The 16,288-nt window shown below is 45.0% G+C and overlaps 1 protein-coding gene across 3 annotated transcripts in view; it reads right to left on the reverse strand.

The window, feature by feature from the left end:
* Positions 1–6,225: 6,225 nt before the first annotated feature.
* DUOX2 (dual oxidase 2) overlaps positions 6,226–16,288 on the reverse strand; it is a 52,291-nt gene continuing 42,228 nt past the window's right edge. For all 3 annotated transcript variants that reach the window (XM_083712416.1, XM_083712417.1, XM_083712418.1), the window contains 8 exons: positions 15,324–15,373; positions 14,597–14,724; positions 13,972–14,125; positions 12,961–13,193; positions 12,038–12,196; positions 10,995–11,150; positions 9,511–9,639; positions 6,226–6,733 (listed from right to left, as the gene is read on the reverse strand). In XM_083712416.1, the coding sequence (XP_083568542.1) occupies positions 6,611–6,733; positions 9,511–9,639; positions 10,995–11,150; positions 12,038–12,196; positions 12,961–13,193; positions 13,972–14,125; positions 14,597–14,724; positions 15,324–15,373 (1,132 nt within the window). In that variant the 3' untranslated portion in view covers positions 6,226–6,610. The remainder of the gene's footprint in view (positions 6,734–9,510; positions 9,640–10,994; positions 11,151–12,037; positions 12,197–12,960; positions 13,194–13,971; positions 14,126–14,596; positions 14,725–15,323; positions 15,374–16,288) is intronic.

Consider the following 16,288-nt stretch of genomic DNA (forward strand, 5'->3'; position numbering starts at 1 on the left):
AAGCCAATCGGAAGCTGTGGAAGCCCTGTCAGAAGTTTGGCTTCCAAAAATAGATCGCAAACTGGAACAGTCACTTCTGGGTTTGCGACGTTTGGGAGCCAAAACATTTGGGAACTAAGCTGTTCCACTTCCAAGGTATGACTGTACTCTGAGTTTTGCATGATTTCTGAAACTTTTGTATTTCTCATTTTCCTAGTTTAATTGTTTTCTTCTACAGTTTTCTGCTTTGAACTTTGATAGCTTTAATACTCAATAGATTTCTGTTCTAAATTCACTCATACTTTTTCTCTTGGCAACTTAAAGGTGTGTGGTGCTTTTGTAGCTTTCTTGTGATTGTGTGTATGTGTGAGAGTGAATAATCTTCATCATGACATTTTTTTTAGTTTTTTTATTCAAAATTAAAACAAGACATATTATCCAAAAACATATCATCCTTGTTCCCCCCCATTTTTCCTCCCAAACGTCCCCCACCCCAACCCCCAACTTCCATCAGTTCCAGTCTTTGGTTTCTCTGAGACTGCTGTTTTCTGCATGTTACAAAGTTGTATAGATCCTCAAACTATTTAGCTGATTATTATCAATAAAAAGTTTGTGAATGTTTATTCAAAAATCTTCATCATGACATTTAGGGCTGCTTCATAAAATATTTTCCGTACGCAGGTATGATCTCCAAATAGAAAATTCACGTACTGTGTATATGATTCAGTGTTGACACACGTACACACACACACACACACCCTTGACTCCCAGTGTTGATTTTGAACCCTCAGCTGCATTTCTGAGAAGGAAGAAGCTAAAATGTTTAACTAAGCAGTCCTAATCTTTGTTTGGTCATGCACACACACAGAAGCCAATAATCAGTGGTGATGGGTGCTGTAATTCGGTTGGGTACCCTACAATCCAATTCTGGGCCTGATCCAGCACTTACTTCAGAGTGGCTCTGAACTAATGCAGGATGATGTGGGACCAACCTGACCCTGAACTGGGCCCAAATGCAATGCAGGAAATGCATGATCATGAGGTCGGGGTGGGGAAGAGATGCACACAGGCTGCTGCACATCCCCTTTCGCCCAGTGCCTCACTTGCCCAGCTTTGGGAAGGCAGTGTGAGGGTTTCAAATTTGGGCCTTGCTTCCCCCTCCCCAAGGCAGTGTGTGGCTCATGGGTTCTGTGTTGAAGAACTCTTGTGGCCCACTTGCTATGAAAAGTTGGGCCATCTTGGTCTAGACCACTGGTGGTCTGATCTGAGGTGGGTTGCATCAGGAGCGTTTAACATCATTTCAATATATGGTAAAAGATTAAGAAATAATAACAACAACAACAACAACAACAAATTTTATTTATACCCCGCCCTCCCTAGCCAAGACGGGCGGCTAACAACCAATAATAAAAACAAGTTGATTAAAATACAACTTAAAAAACAAGATTAAAATACAACATTAAAACATTAAGATGCAGCCTCTTCACAGGAGGAGAAAGGAAAAAAGAAAGAGGGGGAGGGAATCAAATTGATTCCAAGCCAAAGGCCAGGCAGAACAACTCTGTCTTACAGGTCCTGCGGAAAGAAATCAGATCCCGCAGGGCCCTGGTCTCATGAGACAGAGCGTTCCACCAGGTCAGAGCCAGTGTTGAAAAGGCCCTGGCTCTGCTTGAAGCTAGTCTAACTTCCTTAGGGCCCGGGACCACTAGGGTGTTGCTTGAGACTCTCCGTGGAGCATACCAGGAGAGGTGGTCCTGTAGGTACAAGGGCTCCCATATGCCTGTTTGTGTTGAAGGTGGGTCCTGGGACTGAGAAAGTCAAAGGCTACTGGTCTGGACTGACTGGAAGAAGCTCTCCAGCGTTTCAGGGAAATGCCAGGATCGAAACTGGGACCATTTGTATGCAAAGCAGATGCCTTATCTCATGTTTTGTGTTAAAGAGTGCCAGGGTGAGCCGATCAGTGCCAACTATAATTATATTTATAATGGTGACAAAGCCTTGGTCATTCATCAAAGTAGTTATATGGCATCCGCTCACAACGCATCAAAACAACGTCATAAACCTTTTAAAAACAGGACAAAACAATCACTAAAACGAATAGCTACTGGGTAGGCCTGAGGGCACAAAAAGATCTTCAAAAGACACCTGAAAATCCAAAGTGAGGGTATTTCTAAAGGTGCCTGAGGCTCACTGACACAGGTTTTCAAATTATTTTAGGCTACAAACCAGCAATGTGGAGCATGGGTAGCCCAGCGTAGCCTTTTTAACAGACAAGTCAATAAGTGAGTAGTCTGTTCTTTTCTTATTAAGGGAGGTGTCACAAAGTGTACAGTGATAAATGTGTTTTTCGTGTTAATCAGACAAACTGAGATTACCTCACAATAATAGGCCAAAGGGTTATTCTTACGTTACACTGAGTACAGATACAAGCTGTCTCTGCACCTCTACCAACCTTTTCATCCAGGTGGTGGTGCAGGTTAAAAATAATCTGGCTCTGCTGAAAGGGTGTTTTGCAGGCACTGCCAACCTTGGCCTGCAAAGCTGCTTTCAGGTGCCATACAAAACAGCTCTTTGAAAGGAGCTTTCAAAGCTTTTGCTCGGCAGCCAAAAACGTTTTCTTTCAAAATGTGCCCTGATGTCACTGTGATGTCCAGTGAGGGGCCCATTCCCTTGCCCAGTGCCTGAAAAGAAAAACTTGTATAAATTTCAGATGTTATACAACCCACCTCTTCAAAACACTTTGCAAACCAGAACAAATTGAGCAGCTATTCACAGTGGACTCGTTTTCCAGTTGAAGAATGTGCAGAATCTGCATATGCCTCTTCCAGAAATCCTAACGCAAATCCTAACGCAAATTGCTCAGATTTGGTCACCATCCACACCATACATTTAATCCAGGTTACCGGAGCTTTGGTAAGTGTGCTGGGAACTGGGGCTCTGTGAGGGGCAAATGACAGTTCCCAGGATTCTTGGGGGGAAGACATGTGCTTTTAAAGTATGGTATGGATGCGACCTGAGGCAGTGGCTTCATTCTGCCTTATTGGCAGGGCCGGCCCTGTAAACTCATATTGCAGACCCCCGAAGCCACAAGCCAGAGAGTGGAAGAAAGGCATTTGCCATGGAGAGGAAGCGTCTGACAACATGAGCTTTTTACTTGCATGGCCAACCAGTTGGAGCAGAACAAAACAATTAGGGCAAAATGTTTAAGCCACATTGGTAAAGGCACCCAGCACCCTCACCTCAACCATCTAAGCCCCATGGATTTGAGGGGATTAGGATGCTCAGCTCTGTGGAAATAGTCACTAAACCCTGAGCTGCTCTGAACTAAGCGTTCAGTGAATCCTGACTAAACTTGCCCAGCTGCTCTTTGGTCTAGAAAATTATAACCCTTCCTTGCAGCAGAGAGCCCCAGGGCTTACGAATGTGGCTTCAGCCCAAGAGGAAGCATACACCACTCAACAGCCATCCCATGAGCTGGCAAGGATAGCAGCTGCTCCCAGCAAGAAGCCATCAATGGAAACAGCTCTGCAGATGGCCTTACCAAGAAAGAGGCCAGCTAAGGGCACGTTGGAGAAGAGCAGCGTTTTGGAGCAAGTCTTGCCTGGCATTGCTCTTGCTCAGGCTTCCTCAAACTCGGCCCTCCAGACGTTTTTGGCTTACAACTCCCATGATCCCTAGCTAGCAGGACCAGTGGTCAGGGATGCTGGAAATTGTAGTCTTAAAACATCTGGAGGGCCGAGGTTGAGGAAGCCTGCTCTTGCTCATTGAAATAAAGGATAGGCCACAGAGGTTCCTCAATGGAAGAATCATTGCAAAGGCTGGATCTGGGCTCCCAAAGCTATGTCCCCAAGCTCTCATGCAAACTTGAGTTTCAAGAGCATGCAAACTTGAGTTTTAAGGAGGAATTGTAGGTCAGGTACAGAACGTGCTGTTGGTTGTCCTCTTTGGGGAATGGTGTGTTCTCAGGACCATATTCTGCCCATCACACTTGTCTGAATGGCAAGAAGTTCTAGGCGTGCAGGTTGGGTTTATTTTACTCAGGTTGGGTTTATTTTGTAAAGTCACTGGAAGCTTATTGGAGCTGTACCCAGTCATTCCCATGTGTGCCACCCTGAGTTCAATGGAGGAAGGATGGAAATAGAACTACAAACATAAGGTACTATGTAGAGTACACAACCTGGCATTTCACATGCTGTTGAGGCTCTTTATGAACTGTTCATCTAACAGAAGGTAGGACAACCGTGTCCCCCCCCCAATATTTGTTTAATGTAAAGAATGTTTGTGTATTTTAATAGGAAAGGCTATTGTCAGGTTGATTAATGAATACGGCATGCCCTATATTCTAACTAGGGATGGGGTAGAAACTCAGTTCCATTTGACTTTTAATGTGGACCTAAGTAATTAGCACTTACCTAAACAATATGTGAACCTAAATATAGCTATCCTTCGAAATTTGCACTTCCTTGAATTTTGTGATGCAGTTTTCCCAAACAAAAAATGGGTATGAAAAGCTGTATCAGGGGGAAGTGTGCATAGAAATGCACATATTAGTGAAAATAAGTAATGAAACTGCAGTACATTAGGGGAAACTGCTTGCAGAAATACGTATAATCAGGCAAAATTGCAGACAAAAGTGTGTGTGTTGGGATAAATTTTCATGAGGACTTTAAAAAGAATTTGCAAATGGGTGCAGAAATGTGAACTGAATTTAAGACTGGGTGGGGGGGAATGGAAAATTGAGAAAAACCAAAACTGGCAGATTCATGCACTTCTAATTATAACCCCTCCACTTGACAACACTGGCAGACACCACAGTGGTAGCTTGGTTTGCAACCGTTTTGGATTTCAACTGTTTTGGATTACAACCATGTCAAACCCGGAAGTGTGTGTCCCTTTTTTTGGGTTACCCATTTTTTTTGGATTACAACCCATTTATTTTTTATATTTTTGGGAGGCCCCATTGGCAAAAGCGCGCCTTGAGTTACAACCTGTTTCGGTTTACAACCAGACCTCTGGAACGCGATATGGTTGTAAACCAAGGTACCACTGTATTCCTGCTCATAACTTTGAACTTTCTGCAGAAAGAAAAAAGAAAGAACTGTTCCCTCAAGTTCCTACTCCACTACATCACTGGCTGTTTGACTCCAGCATCTGGTCCTCAGAGCTAAACTGTTTTTGTAGTAGTTACTGACTGAGTTATCCACCATAAGTCTCCTTCTAAAGGTGAAAGCCAACAGCTAAACATGACAAAGGCAAACAAACACAAGCCATAACAAAGCAGTTAGGTCATGTTCAGACACCTAAGCTGGTCAAAGCTACGTAACCATTTCAGTTCTCACCTTAGGAACTGTAGTTGTACGAAGGGAATGGGAAATCCTGGTGGTTGGGGCTGATAGGAGTTGGAGTCCAACAACAACACAGATTCCCCATCCCTGTGAAGAGTTTTCCTAAATGAGTCATCTAACACCATATATACAGTGGTAACTCGGGTTACATACGCTTCAGGTTATATATGCTTCAGGTTACAGACTCCGCTAACCCAGAAATAGTACCTTGGGTTAGGAACTTTGCTTCAGGATGAGAACAGAAATCGTGCTCTGGCGGCGCGGCAGCAGCGGGAGGCCCCATTAGCTAAAGTGGTGCTTCAGGTTAAGAACAGTTTCAGGTTAAGAATGGACCTCCGGAACGAATTAAGTTCTTAACCCGAGGTACCACTGTTGGTTCACATATGTGTATGTGTGTGTGTGTGTGTGTGTGTGTGTGTGTGTGTATAATCTTTATTAAATTTTCTGTTTTACAATTTTGACATTTAAACATTCTTAAAATATCAGTGACTTCCCTTCTTCTCTTTCCATGGTTCATTTTGCATATCATAAATCCCTGCATATTTTACATAAACAAAACCATTCAGTATTCCATTATTACATCCACCATAAAAGGTTAGTTACAGATAGGTAGCCGTGTTGGTCTGCCATAGTCAAAACAAACAAAAAAAATCCTTCCAGTAGCACCTTAAAGACCAACTAAGAACTGACTTAGTTGGTCTTTAAGGTGCTACTGGAAGGAATTTTTTTTTTGTCATAAAAGGTTATTTATGGATGCCACTGCTGTGGCCCATGTTTTGTTAGCCTCCAAAATGGAAAACGAATGAGGTCCCAACTAATGAAGAATGGCAACTTAAGCTGATGGAATTATGTGCAGCTTGCAGACTTAACATATAGAATAACAGAACAAGAAGAACATACGTTTAGAGAAGATTAGAAAATGTTTATTGAATATACGGGGGCAAATTATGTACACTTAAATACGATGGCAGCATTAAGACAAATTCAACCCTTAAACCAATTTCACACTGGTTTACCATTGCACTAATGCTCCATGAATAGGATGTCACATCACTTTCCATCTACACACAAACAAGTGAGTGCTAGAGCTATGTTTCCAGTCCATGCAGCAATAACTTCTCAGGCATCAGAGGCATTAAAATTCTATGCAGGGATAAAAAGTACAGCTGTCCTAAAAGTAAGAATCCAGTGTAAACCACTGTCTAACAACGCACACTGGAAAGAAGACAGCTGGTTGGGGAGATGGGCATTCACCCCCCAGAAGCCCAGCAGAGTCTGCTAAAGGGCTAAAAGTTCTCATAGTGATGGACAAAATAGGTTTGATCGCGCTTGTTGATCTTCTGACATGCTTTCTCCACATTCTTGGTCATGCCTGGAGGGCCACAGCTGAACACACCAATCTTCCTCACCTGGAAACAACAAACCAAAAGAACTTGGTCACCAGGCAATACCCAACACATTGGGCAGTAGCAGAAGAGAGGGGAGAAAGGGAACAGACACAGCCAAGGGACCAGCAGCTTTGGGCCCCTTCTTAAAATTTTCCACTCTAGCTGGTCATTATAAGAGCATCTTATGTATTTATTTCATGAAATTTATACACCACTTGATTGTCATAATAATAACAACAACAATATTCAAAAGACTTAAAGCTAAAACAAGAAAATCTGACAGCAATAGTTAAAAACATACAAAAAGTTGAAATAGTAAAATAGGTTAAAATTCACACCAACTTTCTAAGCGTCTTGGTAGGTTTGTCTAGACAAGAATGTTTTCAGCAGGTGCCAAAGAGAATACAGGGTGGGCACCTGCTTGAACTCAATAGGCATTCTTTAAATAAATGAATGTCTCAAAATAAGTGAACAGCAAAAAGGAGAGCGCCACGTCCTGCTTTCTTGGGTCAGGCTCTAAGCTCTAGGTGATGCCTAAATGCATCCATGGCAGAGGACTGCTCTGGAAGGAGAAAGAGAAGGAGAGGCAGAAGAAATTGCAGACATGAGCTGGATCATTTGAGGTAACACTTGGGGCACGCCAGTTTGAAATGCTCCCCCATGTTCTAAAACAAAAGAAGTAATAGGAAGCCGCCTTATAAGAAGTCGGACTATTTCTCTACGTAGCCTGGCATTCTCTGCACATACTGCAGGCCAGCCACCAGTGTGAATGTCTTTCTCTGTCATCTGTTGCCTGATCCTTTCAAGTTTTAACTGCAGATACCGGAGGATTGAACCTTGCTCCTTTTGCATATAAAACATGGGCTCTACCACTGAGCTACAGCTCTCCCAACGTTTGAACGGCAGAGAGGACATTTTTAAACCCTAGGGCCCCTCTCCAGACGAGTGTTTTATTCCGGACGTATCCCGCAGCACATTCTTGATACAACAACATTGCATCAGTGGGTGATTCATTCTGCTTTAGTTTCTGCTGCGATCCTTCCCCAACCATATCCCACTACTGCTGTCCAGAAAGGCCATAACGAAGGACATGCTCCAGAACATTGGTGGTATAAAAAGTTACAGAATCTTTGCAGGAAGCTACAGGATATGCACTGATTGGAAGTGAAGCAGTGTGACGACCCCAAAACTTCTGCAGATGCAAAAAATGGAAATGGGATTGTGTGTGGTGGTCCCAATAGCATCGTGAGCACAAATAATCACAAATGTGGAATGAAATGAAAGTCCAGAGGGATCCCTCCTTTTCTACTTCCATGACTTTTTTTTAGTTATTCTACCACCTCAAGTTTCTACCATCTCATTCTGAAGAATGTGTAGAGGAAGACTTTCCTAAATGCAGATTTCTATAAATACCCACTCACCCGCTTGATGTGCGTCCGCTACAATTGCAGAGTAAGGGCTGCAACTCCACACACACACACACACCCCGCCTGGTTGTCCTGGCCCTGCTTCTGTGCCTTAAGAGCAAATCCCTTCCTCAATCAGGGATAGACACACATAAGGGAGAACCCACAATGTTTGCCATCTAGGCAGGCAGCTGATTTATAGATTTCACATGACCGACTTTTCAACCGACAATTGCTACTGTGTGACATACATCGTGCTGTAAAACCTCCATTGCATCAACTGATCTTTCTTTCTTTACACAACATACAAATGGAGCACTGCAATGAGGAAAGGAACTAACTCATGGCATACTTTTTATGTGATAAAGGTCAATCCGACCTGAGAGTGCTGTTAAAAAAAATAAAAAAATCCTGGCACAAGTTCAATGGTCTCTCACCCATCTAGTAATCTTTTCATTTATTTATTTATTAATTACGTAATTCCCCGAGTTAGTTTCAGGCATAGCGGATAGCGAGAAGAATAGCAGGTTTTAGCAGAAGCCGGAGTGTAGTGGAAGGGGGAAAATGCTGATTGTGACAAATGTAGGAAAGGGTGGAAATTGCTGCATGCTTACATCCATGTACATGAAGTCAGGTTAGGGGCAAAGAAAGTTGTGGCTGGATCAACAGCACAACTGAATTCCCTATGTGGGGCTTGAAAGAATAAAACAAAGTTAACTTCAGGCAAACTTCAGAGCACAAGCTCACAGGCACCCACTTTGGAGTCATGAGGTTAAAGGAAAGGGGTCCTAACACTAGGACAAAGGAAGGAAGACTGGCTGGAGGAGAAGGAAGAAGTCAAAGCATGGAAGGAAGCGATCTATACACCAATAAGAAGGAACTAACAGGAGTAAAAATAGGTCCTCTTTCTGTCTATCGTCAGCCGTCCCTGGTACAGGTAACTGTCTAAAATGCATTGTTGCTTTTTGTCCCAACAGCAGGAGAGATAGGAATCTGACCCAGTGGCTGGATCAAATTCTCTCCTCGGCACCAGAGGGATGCTAAGTGATGAAACATCACAGGCAGCACTGCTAATTACTCTTTAGGAAGCTTGTTGCGGTAGCTCTCCTCATCCTTTGCTCTGTGGCTGCTGGCCTGCTTTGCTTGCAGAAAAGCCCCCGGTTCATTCCCTAGGATCCCAATTTAAAATGATCTCAGGGAGCAGATGATGGGGAAAACATCTCAGTGAGCAAACATCTGAGCTCGGAGGCGGCAGCTTCCTGTGTTCCATTTAGCAAGCACACTTGGCTAGCATAAGATCCCCTCTGTCGCATGAAGCCTGTTAATATGCAATGCACAAAAGTGAATCCCACAATTGCCCACAGGAGCCCTCTGCCCATTGCCAGCACTGACCTCAGGGTGGACCTCTTGCAGTGAGCAGAAGAAAGGGACAAATGGCGGTCGACCAAAGTGGGTGACAGAGCGCAGGCCGGTGAACAAGCTCTGGTTGAGGACCTTCTGGAAGTGCCGCTCGCAGATGTACTAGAAAGAGAGACGGTGACGGTCAGAGTATGGCTTGTGTCGGGGGAAGGAACCCACTGTTCACAGACACCATTATCACCACCTTGTCATTCTAGATTCCCCCAATGCAGAAGCAGGTCTTGTTAGAACAAGCATCCAGGCATGTAGCCAGGAACATGATGTGGAGATCTACGGGTATACTAGTTTAATTTAATATTCAATTTGTATCTAGAATATCTGAAGGACCACCAGCTTTGGCACAACTCTGCCTGTCTGTTAAGAGCTTTGGGGAGGCTCTGCTGCACAATACCACCGATGTCTCACGTGGGCTTGGTGGAAATGCAGGACAGGGCCTTCTTGGTGGCTGCACCTAGGTTTGGAAACTCCCTCTTCCGGAAGGCTTCTTTAATCCCCTCCTTTCCCATTTTCAGAAAGATCATTAAAACTGTTTTGTTTGGACACACTTTCCATACTTCTTCATGCTCGGAGGCTGAAGACACTGCTATTTTTAGTGTTAATTATGGGTTTAAAATTTATTTTCTTCTCACTATTTTATTATCCTTGTGAACTGCTTCAGGGAGGGAAACTATGTGGAAGTGAAAAGTGGTATATAAATTCATGCATAAACTATTGATTTTTTTTATTAAAAAAAATGCATGTGGTTGGTGGGAAAACTAATAAGGTAACAGCCAGAACAGCTAAGGTAATACTGTATGTCTAAAGTTATTAAATATAAATAAAGTAATATTGAATTTTATACATAAAAGAAGGACCTACTAATTAATAACACTTAACACTTGTAGAGTATATCACTTTCACATGTTCAAAGCACTCTGCACACAACTGCAAGCCTTACAACCACCTTTTAAGGTAGGTATTATTATTATTATTATTATTATTATTATTATTATTATTATTATTCTGCTCCCTATCTTGCAAATGCGGAGACTGAGGCTGAGATAGCATTCATGCCAAAGGATAAATTCAAACCAGGGATTTCCTGAATTGTAGCCAGTCTCATATACACTATGCTACACCAGCTCTAGTATTTGTCAATTGTGCGCAGCACCTTTTTTATCGTCTGGCAGAAAAAAGAGCAGGAGCAACTGGGAAGGTCACTGGTGTTGTGCTTTTGCTTTTATCTTCATATGTAAAAAACTTAGGGCTTATCCAGACTTAACCTTTTGCCTTGCTGTTTCCAGGCAGATGTCCCCACTTTAAAACTCTGTGCCCAAGCATTTTTTTTTATTTTGCCCTGAGCTTTCCCTGTGAAAACCTGCTCTTTAAAGCGGAATCAGAACCAATGTCAATTCAGGTTTTCCGCACATATGGCCCTGTGTCTGGCTGCTCTGCAGTTTTAGCATGTAGGGACTCACCAGCATGGTGGTGCGCAGGTCAAACTTCTCCGCTAGCTGTGTGATGTAGATGTGCACGGAGACCAGATCGCACTGATCGTTCTCCTCCACCTCTCGGATGATGTCAGCCATCCACTCAAACTGCCGCTGAGTCCGCGTCACCCAAATGAAATAGATCTGGGAACAAGGGGAAAGTGAGCAAGGCTGTTATCAGAAATCCTCTGAAACGACACCTGCACCTCCTGAATGGGCTCCTCCTTCCAAGCTCTTGCATCAAAACCTCTCTGCTCACCTGGACCCCTCTCATTCTTTCAACTCCATGGGCTGAATCTAGAGGCCTGTCATTGACCTCCTTTGGTCTTTCTAAATTGCACCAGGAAACCTCCCTGGGCCATGTCAGAACTTCATGCTTTGACCTCAGCGTCCATTATCATTTCACCATCACCTGCTGTGATCCTTTTGGATCTTCTCATCCAAGCCCAGTGATTGTTTGTGCATACCAAGCTAAGCTCAGAAGAGTTGCAACTCCTGCAATTTTCAAGGTCTAATTCCAAGTGATTATACACCACAAGTTCTTCATCGTGGGAATATTAGGCATCCCCGTGTTAGGGGAAAGCATGCTGAAGCTTCTATGGCTGGGGTAGCAAATGTGGTATCCTCCAGATGTTGCTGGACTACAACTCCCATCATCTCTGACCATTGGTCATGCTGGTTGGAGATACTGGGAAATGGGGTCCTACAATATCTGGTCGGCACCAGCTTGGGGGAGGTTGGTTTAAAGTCAGGGAAAACTATGAAAGAAATATGATTGCTCATTTTCTGTTACTTATATAGTCCTCAAAACCTCCATGGGAACAGGATGCTGGCATATGTGCTCTGTATTAGGTTCTCTAGAGATATTTTTAAAAGGGTGCAAGAGGACTCACAGTGAAGTTCACATCTCTTCTGCTAACTGCTATGGGAGACACATCTTACGCTTTGAGAACCACACCAAGCCCCTTAACACTGACTCAGTGGCTAGCAAGGACAAGAATCCAGTCATTTCTCCATTCCTTCAACCTCACCTTCTTGCACAAGATCCTGGACCCAACTGATGACTTGAAGACGAGATCTTTGAGGATGGAAGCAAAGGGCGTCACCCCAATGCCTCCTCCCACCAGCACAGAAACTTCAAACTTGTTCCATTCCTGGTGCCCCTCTCCAAAAGGTCCATCCAGGTAGAGCTGGAGAGAGAGAGAGAGAGAGAGAGAGAGAGAGAGAGAGAGAGAGAGAGAGAGAGAGATATGAAAACAAAACTTCACTTGCTTCCAGGGCTTGCACCAGAGCTTGGCACTACTGAGCCCCTGCTGAGCCCACACCCCAGAAGGGTGCCCGCTGGATCATTTCCTTTTCCTCCCTGGTGTCACTGCCTGCTGCCCTGCCCTGCCTTAGCATTCAAAGAGTGGCATGGTCAAGAGAGAAAAAACAGCATAGCTGCAGACTGGTCTCTTAAGCCAGCGGTTGCAGAAAGAGAGGGGAACAGAATAAACATTTCATGAGACATGAGGAAGAGGGAGCCTGAGGGCCAGCACAGCTTGCTCCTTTGCTCAGATGACAAAGTAGGATGACTCCCACTAAGTCTAGCTAGCAAGAGCTGACTTCTGCCTACAACTAATAGTTTGGGGTAGGTATTGGAGGGATGGCTTTTTGCCGGGAATGTGGAACCTGTGGCTCTCTAGGTGTCGCTGAACTCCAACTCCCATCAGCCCCAGCCATGGTAGCCAATGGTCAGGGATGATAGGAGTTGTAGTCTAGCAACGTCTGGTGGGCCACAGATTCCTCTTCCCTGTTTAGTTTTCTGAATTGGTAGCAGAGGAAGCAATTCTGTGGTTGGAACCAGAAAGCACAAGTGCTTTTAAGTATCTATTGAAGACATTTCTGTACTGTGGTTCTTTAAATCTATGCTAGGGTGGGTGAGGTGGAGAGAACGAAGACATTATAGCCTTACCTTGGGATATTTGCCAATTTCTGCTATGCTTTCTGGGGAGTAAAGCTCCCGCAGCCGAGTTGTCCAAGGCCCAGCTGCTCGAATGTGCAGGCTCAATGTGTCCTCATGGGGGGCAGAGGTCAACGTGAAGGGGTGGTACTCAGTGGTCCCCAGAGATAAGCAGGCAATCCGCACCCATTGCCCAGACCTGTAGTCAAAGTCCTGGGGCCTCTGGAACTGGAGGCGAGTGACTCCTGAGCCAAGAAAAAAAGAGGGGCCTGAGCATGTTTGCCATTAAGGCACAAGTCATAGAATTGTAAGCGACTCCAAGGGTCATCTAGTCATCTGAAATCTCAGCTAAAGATATCCAGTCCCAATACCGTCCACTCAAATCCCAGCTAAGCAGGCTGAGCTGCCCCTGTCTGGGCCCAGTAAGAGCCCTAAGCTGCTCCTGTTGTCAAAGTTGTTCCTGCCCAGAAGGAGCATTTCCTTCCTCCCTGTCCCTCCCCTGAGAAAGATCTCTTCAAGACAGCCCTGCTGCCTTGAAGAACAGCTCCTGCCACTGACAAGGATGGCAGCCTAGCACTAGGGAGGGAGGGTAGGGCCATCTTAGATCAGGGGTGTGGAACCTCAGGTCCCATGGCCAAATGCAGCTCTCTAGCCTTCAGAAGTTCTGCAGGCCATGCCCCTCTGCAGGCCACACCCCCTCATTGGGCCTGCTTCAAATCAGGAGTGTTTCTGCCTGGCTGGAATGTGTCCATGATCTCTGACAGGGCTTCTTGCTTGTCCAGATGAAGGACTGTGAGTGGTCTGTGGAAGAACACACCCTACTTTACATACCTTGCTCCACCCACTTCTGCATTTGTCCCCACCCACCACTGGCCTGTGACTCTTGCAAGGTTGCCCAGAATGTGGTCCCTGGGCTGGAAATTGTTCCTCACTTGTCTTAGATGTTACTAGTGATAGATCAAGGACAGGAAGTTCTTCCCACCGTATTTTAAACAGAGAGAGGACCAGCACCAGAAGTTGTACCTGATGGGAGAAGTTCAGCCTTCACAACAGCAATTTCCACCTTCTTCCTGCTCAGGCTGATGAGTTTGTCTGCCCCATAGATAAGGGCTGGGACAATGAAATAAATGTGGAAGCGGGGCTGCTGGATCAGAGCGTAGCTGCCGTGGATGATAACCTGGAGGACACATCGTAACCCAACACTTCAGTTATATTGCATTGAGCAGAAAAGAAAAACCTCTTCTTCCACGACTGTGCTCAGGTGGGCAGGCAGAGCACCAAAGGATCTTGCACAAGCAAAGAGCTATATATTCCTACCCAGAAGCCTCCATGAACATCCAAACCTGCCTCATGCAGAGCCAGAACATTGATCATCCAGCACAGCAGGATGGAGAATGTGGGCTATCTCACTGCAGAAACTGCAAATGCCAATCTCCCCCAAATCCTGACACATTGTGTATTGTTTACATTTGGTCACATCCACACGATGCATTTAAAGTACACGGTTTCCTCCCAAGAATCCTGGGAACTGTAGTTTATTAAGGGTGCTGGGAACTGCAGCTTTGTGCAAGCTTTAAATGGATGGTGTGTGGGTGTGCCTTTTGTTACAATTGCACTAGGGTAGAGGCAGGGCTCCAGAGTGAGTTACCAGGATATAGAGAAGCACGTAGAGATGGTGAGTGATCCAGAACCCCTGGAAGCTGATTCGCCGGAAATAGTGAGTTGCAAAGACATACATAATGGCGAGGACAACTAGAAGAAGCACCCCAGTCATGCCTGAGAGAGAGAGAAAGGAAAAGAAGAGGAACATGTGTTAAAATAGACAGCCGCCATGTGTGGTCCTGCTCATAGCTGTCAACTTACAGATCTGAAAATAAGGGACTAGCAGCCTCAAAAATAAGGGATCAGCAGCCAAAATAAGGGATTTTCCAGGCACAGGTATGTTCATCTTCTGAGCCCCTCTGAGCCAAAGGCAGAAAGCCCAGCTAGCAGCCAAACGAAGCCTCAAGCGGTGGTTCCCACAGCGCAAAAACCCGGCAAAGGGGATGCAGCAAGGAAAACCACTGCGGCCGATTTGATTGGCACAAGGCATGCAAGCTCCACCCCCAGTCGTTCTTAGACTCCTTATTGGGTGAGTAACGCAGCCAAGCAACACAGTTAGAGCGTCCCTCCTCCCTGGCTGGCAGGGAGGGAGGGAGAGGAGCTGCTTCCTTTGAAACCCGGGAAATTTAAGGGACATCATCAATAAGGGACAGCAGCGGGACACAGCGCTGGGATAAGGGAGTTTCCCGCCAAATAAGGGACGGTTGACAGCTATTGTCCTGCTGCTGCAACCCACCCACCCTCCAAGAGCCCACACCTCCACTTGCCCTTACCTGGGACAGTCTCAAAAAACCACCAATAATATTTGCGAGGAAACTGTGACCTGGAAAGAAAAGAAATGATGGCACTATGTAAAGCCTTGATAAGAACAAGCAACATAGACTGGAACGAAAGCGCTATTGACAATTAGGATTGCAGCCCAAGTGTTATTTATTTGTCTTAACTGCTGTTTTTGGAAATAAGCAGCTCCACGTGATGGCATTGAAAAGAGGGGAACTGCAGGAGAGAAAGAGAACCCTTGCCTTTGCCCTGTGCGGTTTCCCCCCAAAGTCATTGCTTACTATACAGAGGAAAAACATAAAAGTTTTGAAGGTGCAGTGATACAGACTAGGGATACAGAGGAAAGGATGAATACCACTGCCACTCCCTGATCTTGAAAGAAGTCATGTATGAGTCATCATTACAGTGGTACCTCTGGTTACGTACTTAATTTGTTCCGGAGGTCTGTTCTTAACCTGAAACTGTTCTTACCCTGAAGCATCACTTTACCTAATGGGGCCTCCCGCTGCTGCCGCGCTGCCGGAGCACAATTTCTGCTCTCATCCTGAAGCAAAGTTCTTAACCCAAGGTACTATTTCTGGGTTAGCGGAGTCTGTAACCTGAAATGTCTGTAACCTGAAGCGTATGTAACCTGAGGTACCACTCTACTATTATTTTAAAGCAAGGAATCTTGACCTCTCCTTTGGGCCTAAGTTGAAGAAATCTTGTGAAAATAGGGCATGTGCAGACTGCGATTCAATGCAGCTGGTTTCAATGCCTCTGTTACAGGGGTCAGCAAACTTTTTTCAGCAGGGAGCTGGTCCACTGTCCCTCAGACCTTGTGGGGGGCCGGACTATATTTTTTTTTTGGGGGGGGATGAATGAATTCCTATGCCCCACAAATAACCCAGAGGTGCATTTTAAATAAAAGCACACATTCTACTCATGTAAAAACACGCTGATTCCCAGCCCGTCCAAG

Source organism: Podarcis gaigeae, assembly GCF_964106915.1.
Source record: "Podarcis gaigeae genome assembly, chromosome: 14".
NCBI classification, from domain to species: Eukaryota; Metazoa; Chordata; class Lepidosauria; order Squamata; family Lacertidae; genus Podarcis; species Podarcis gaigeae.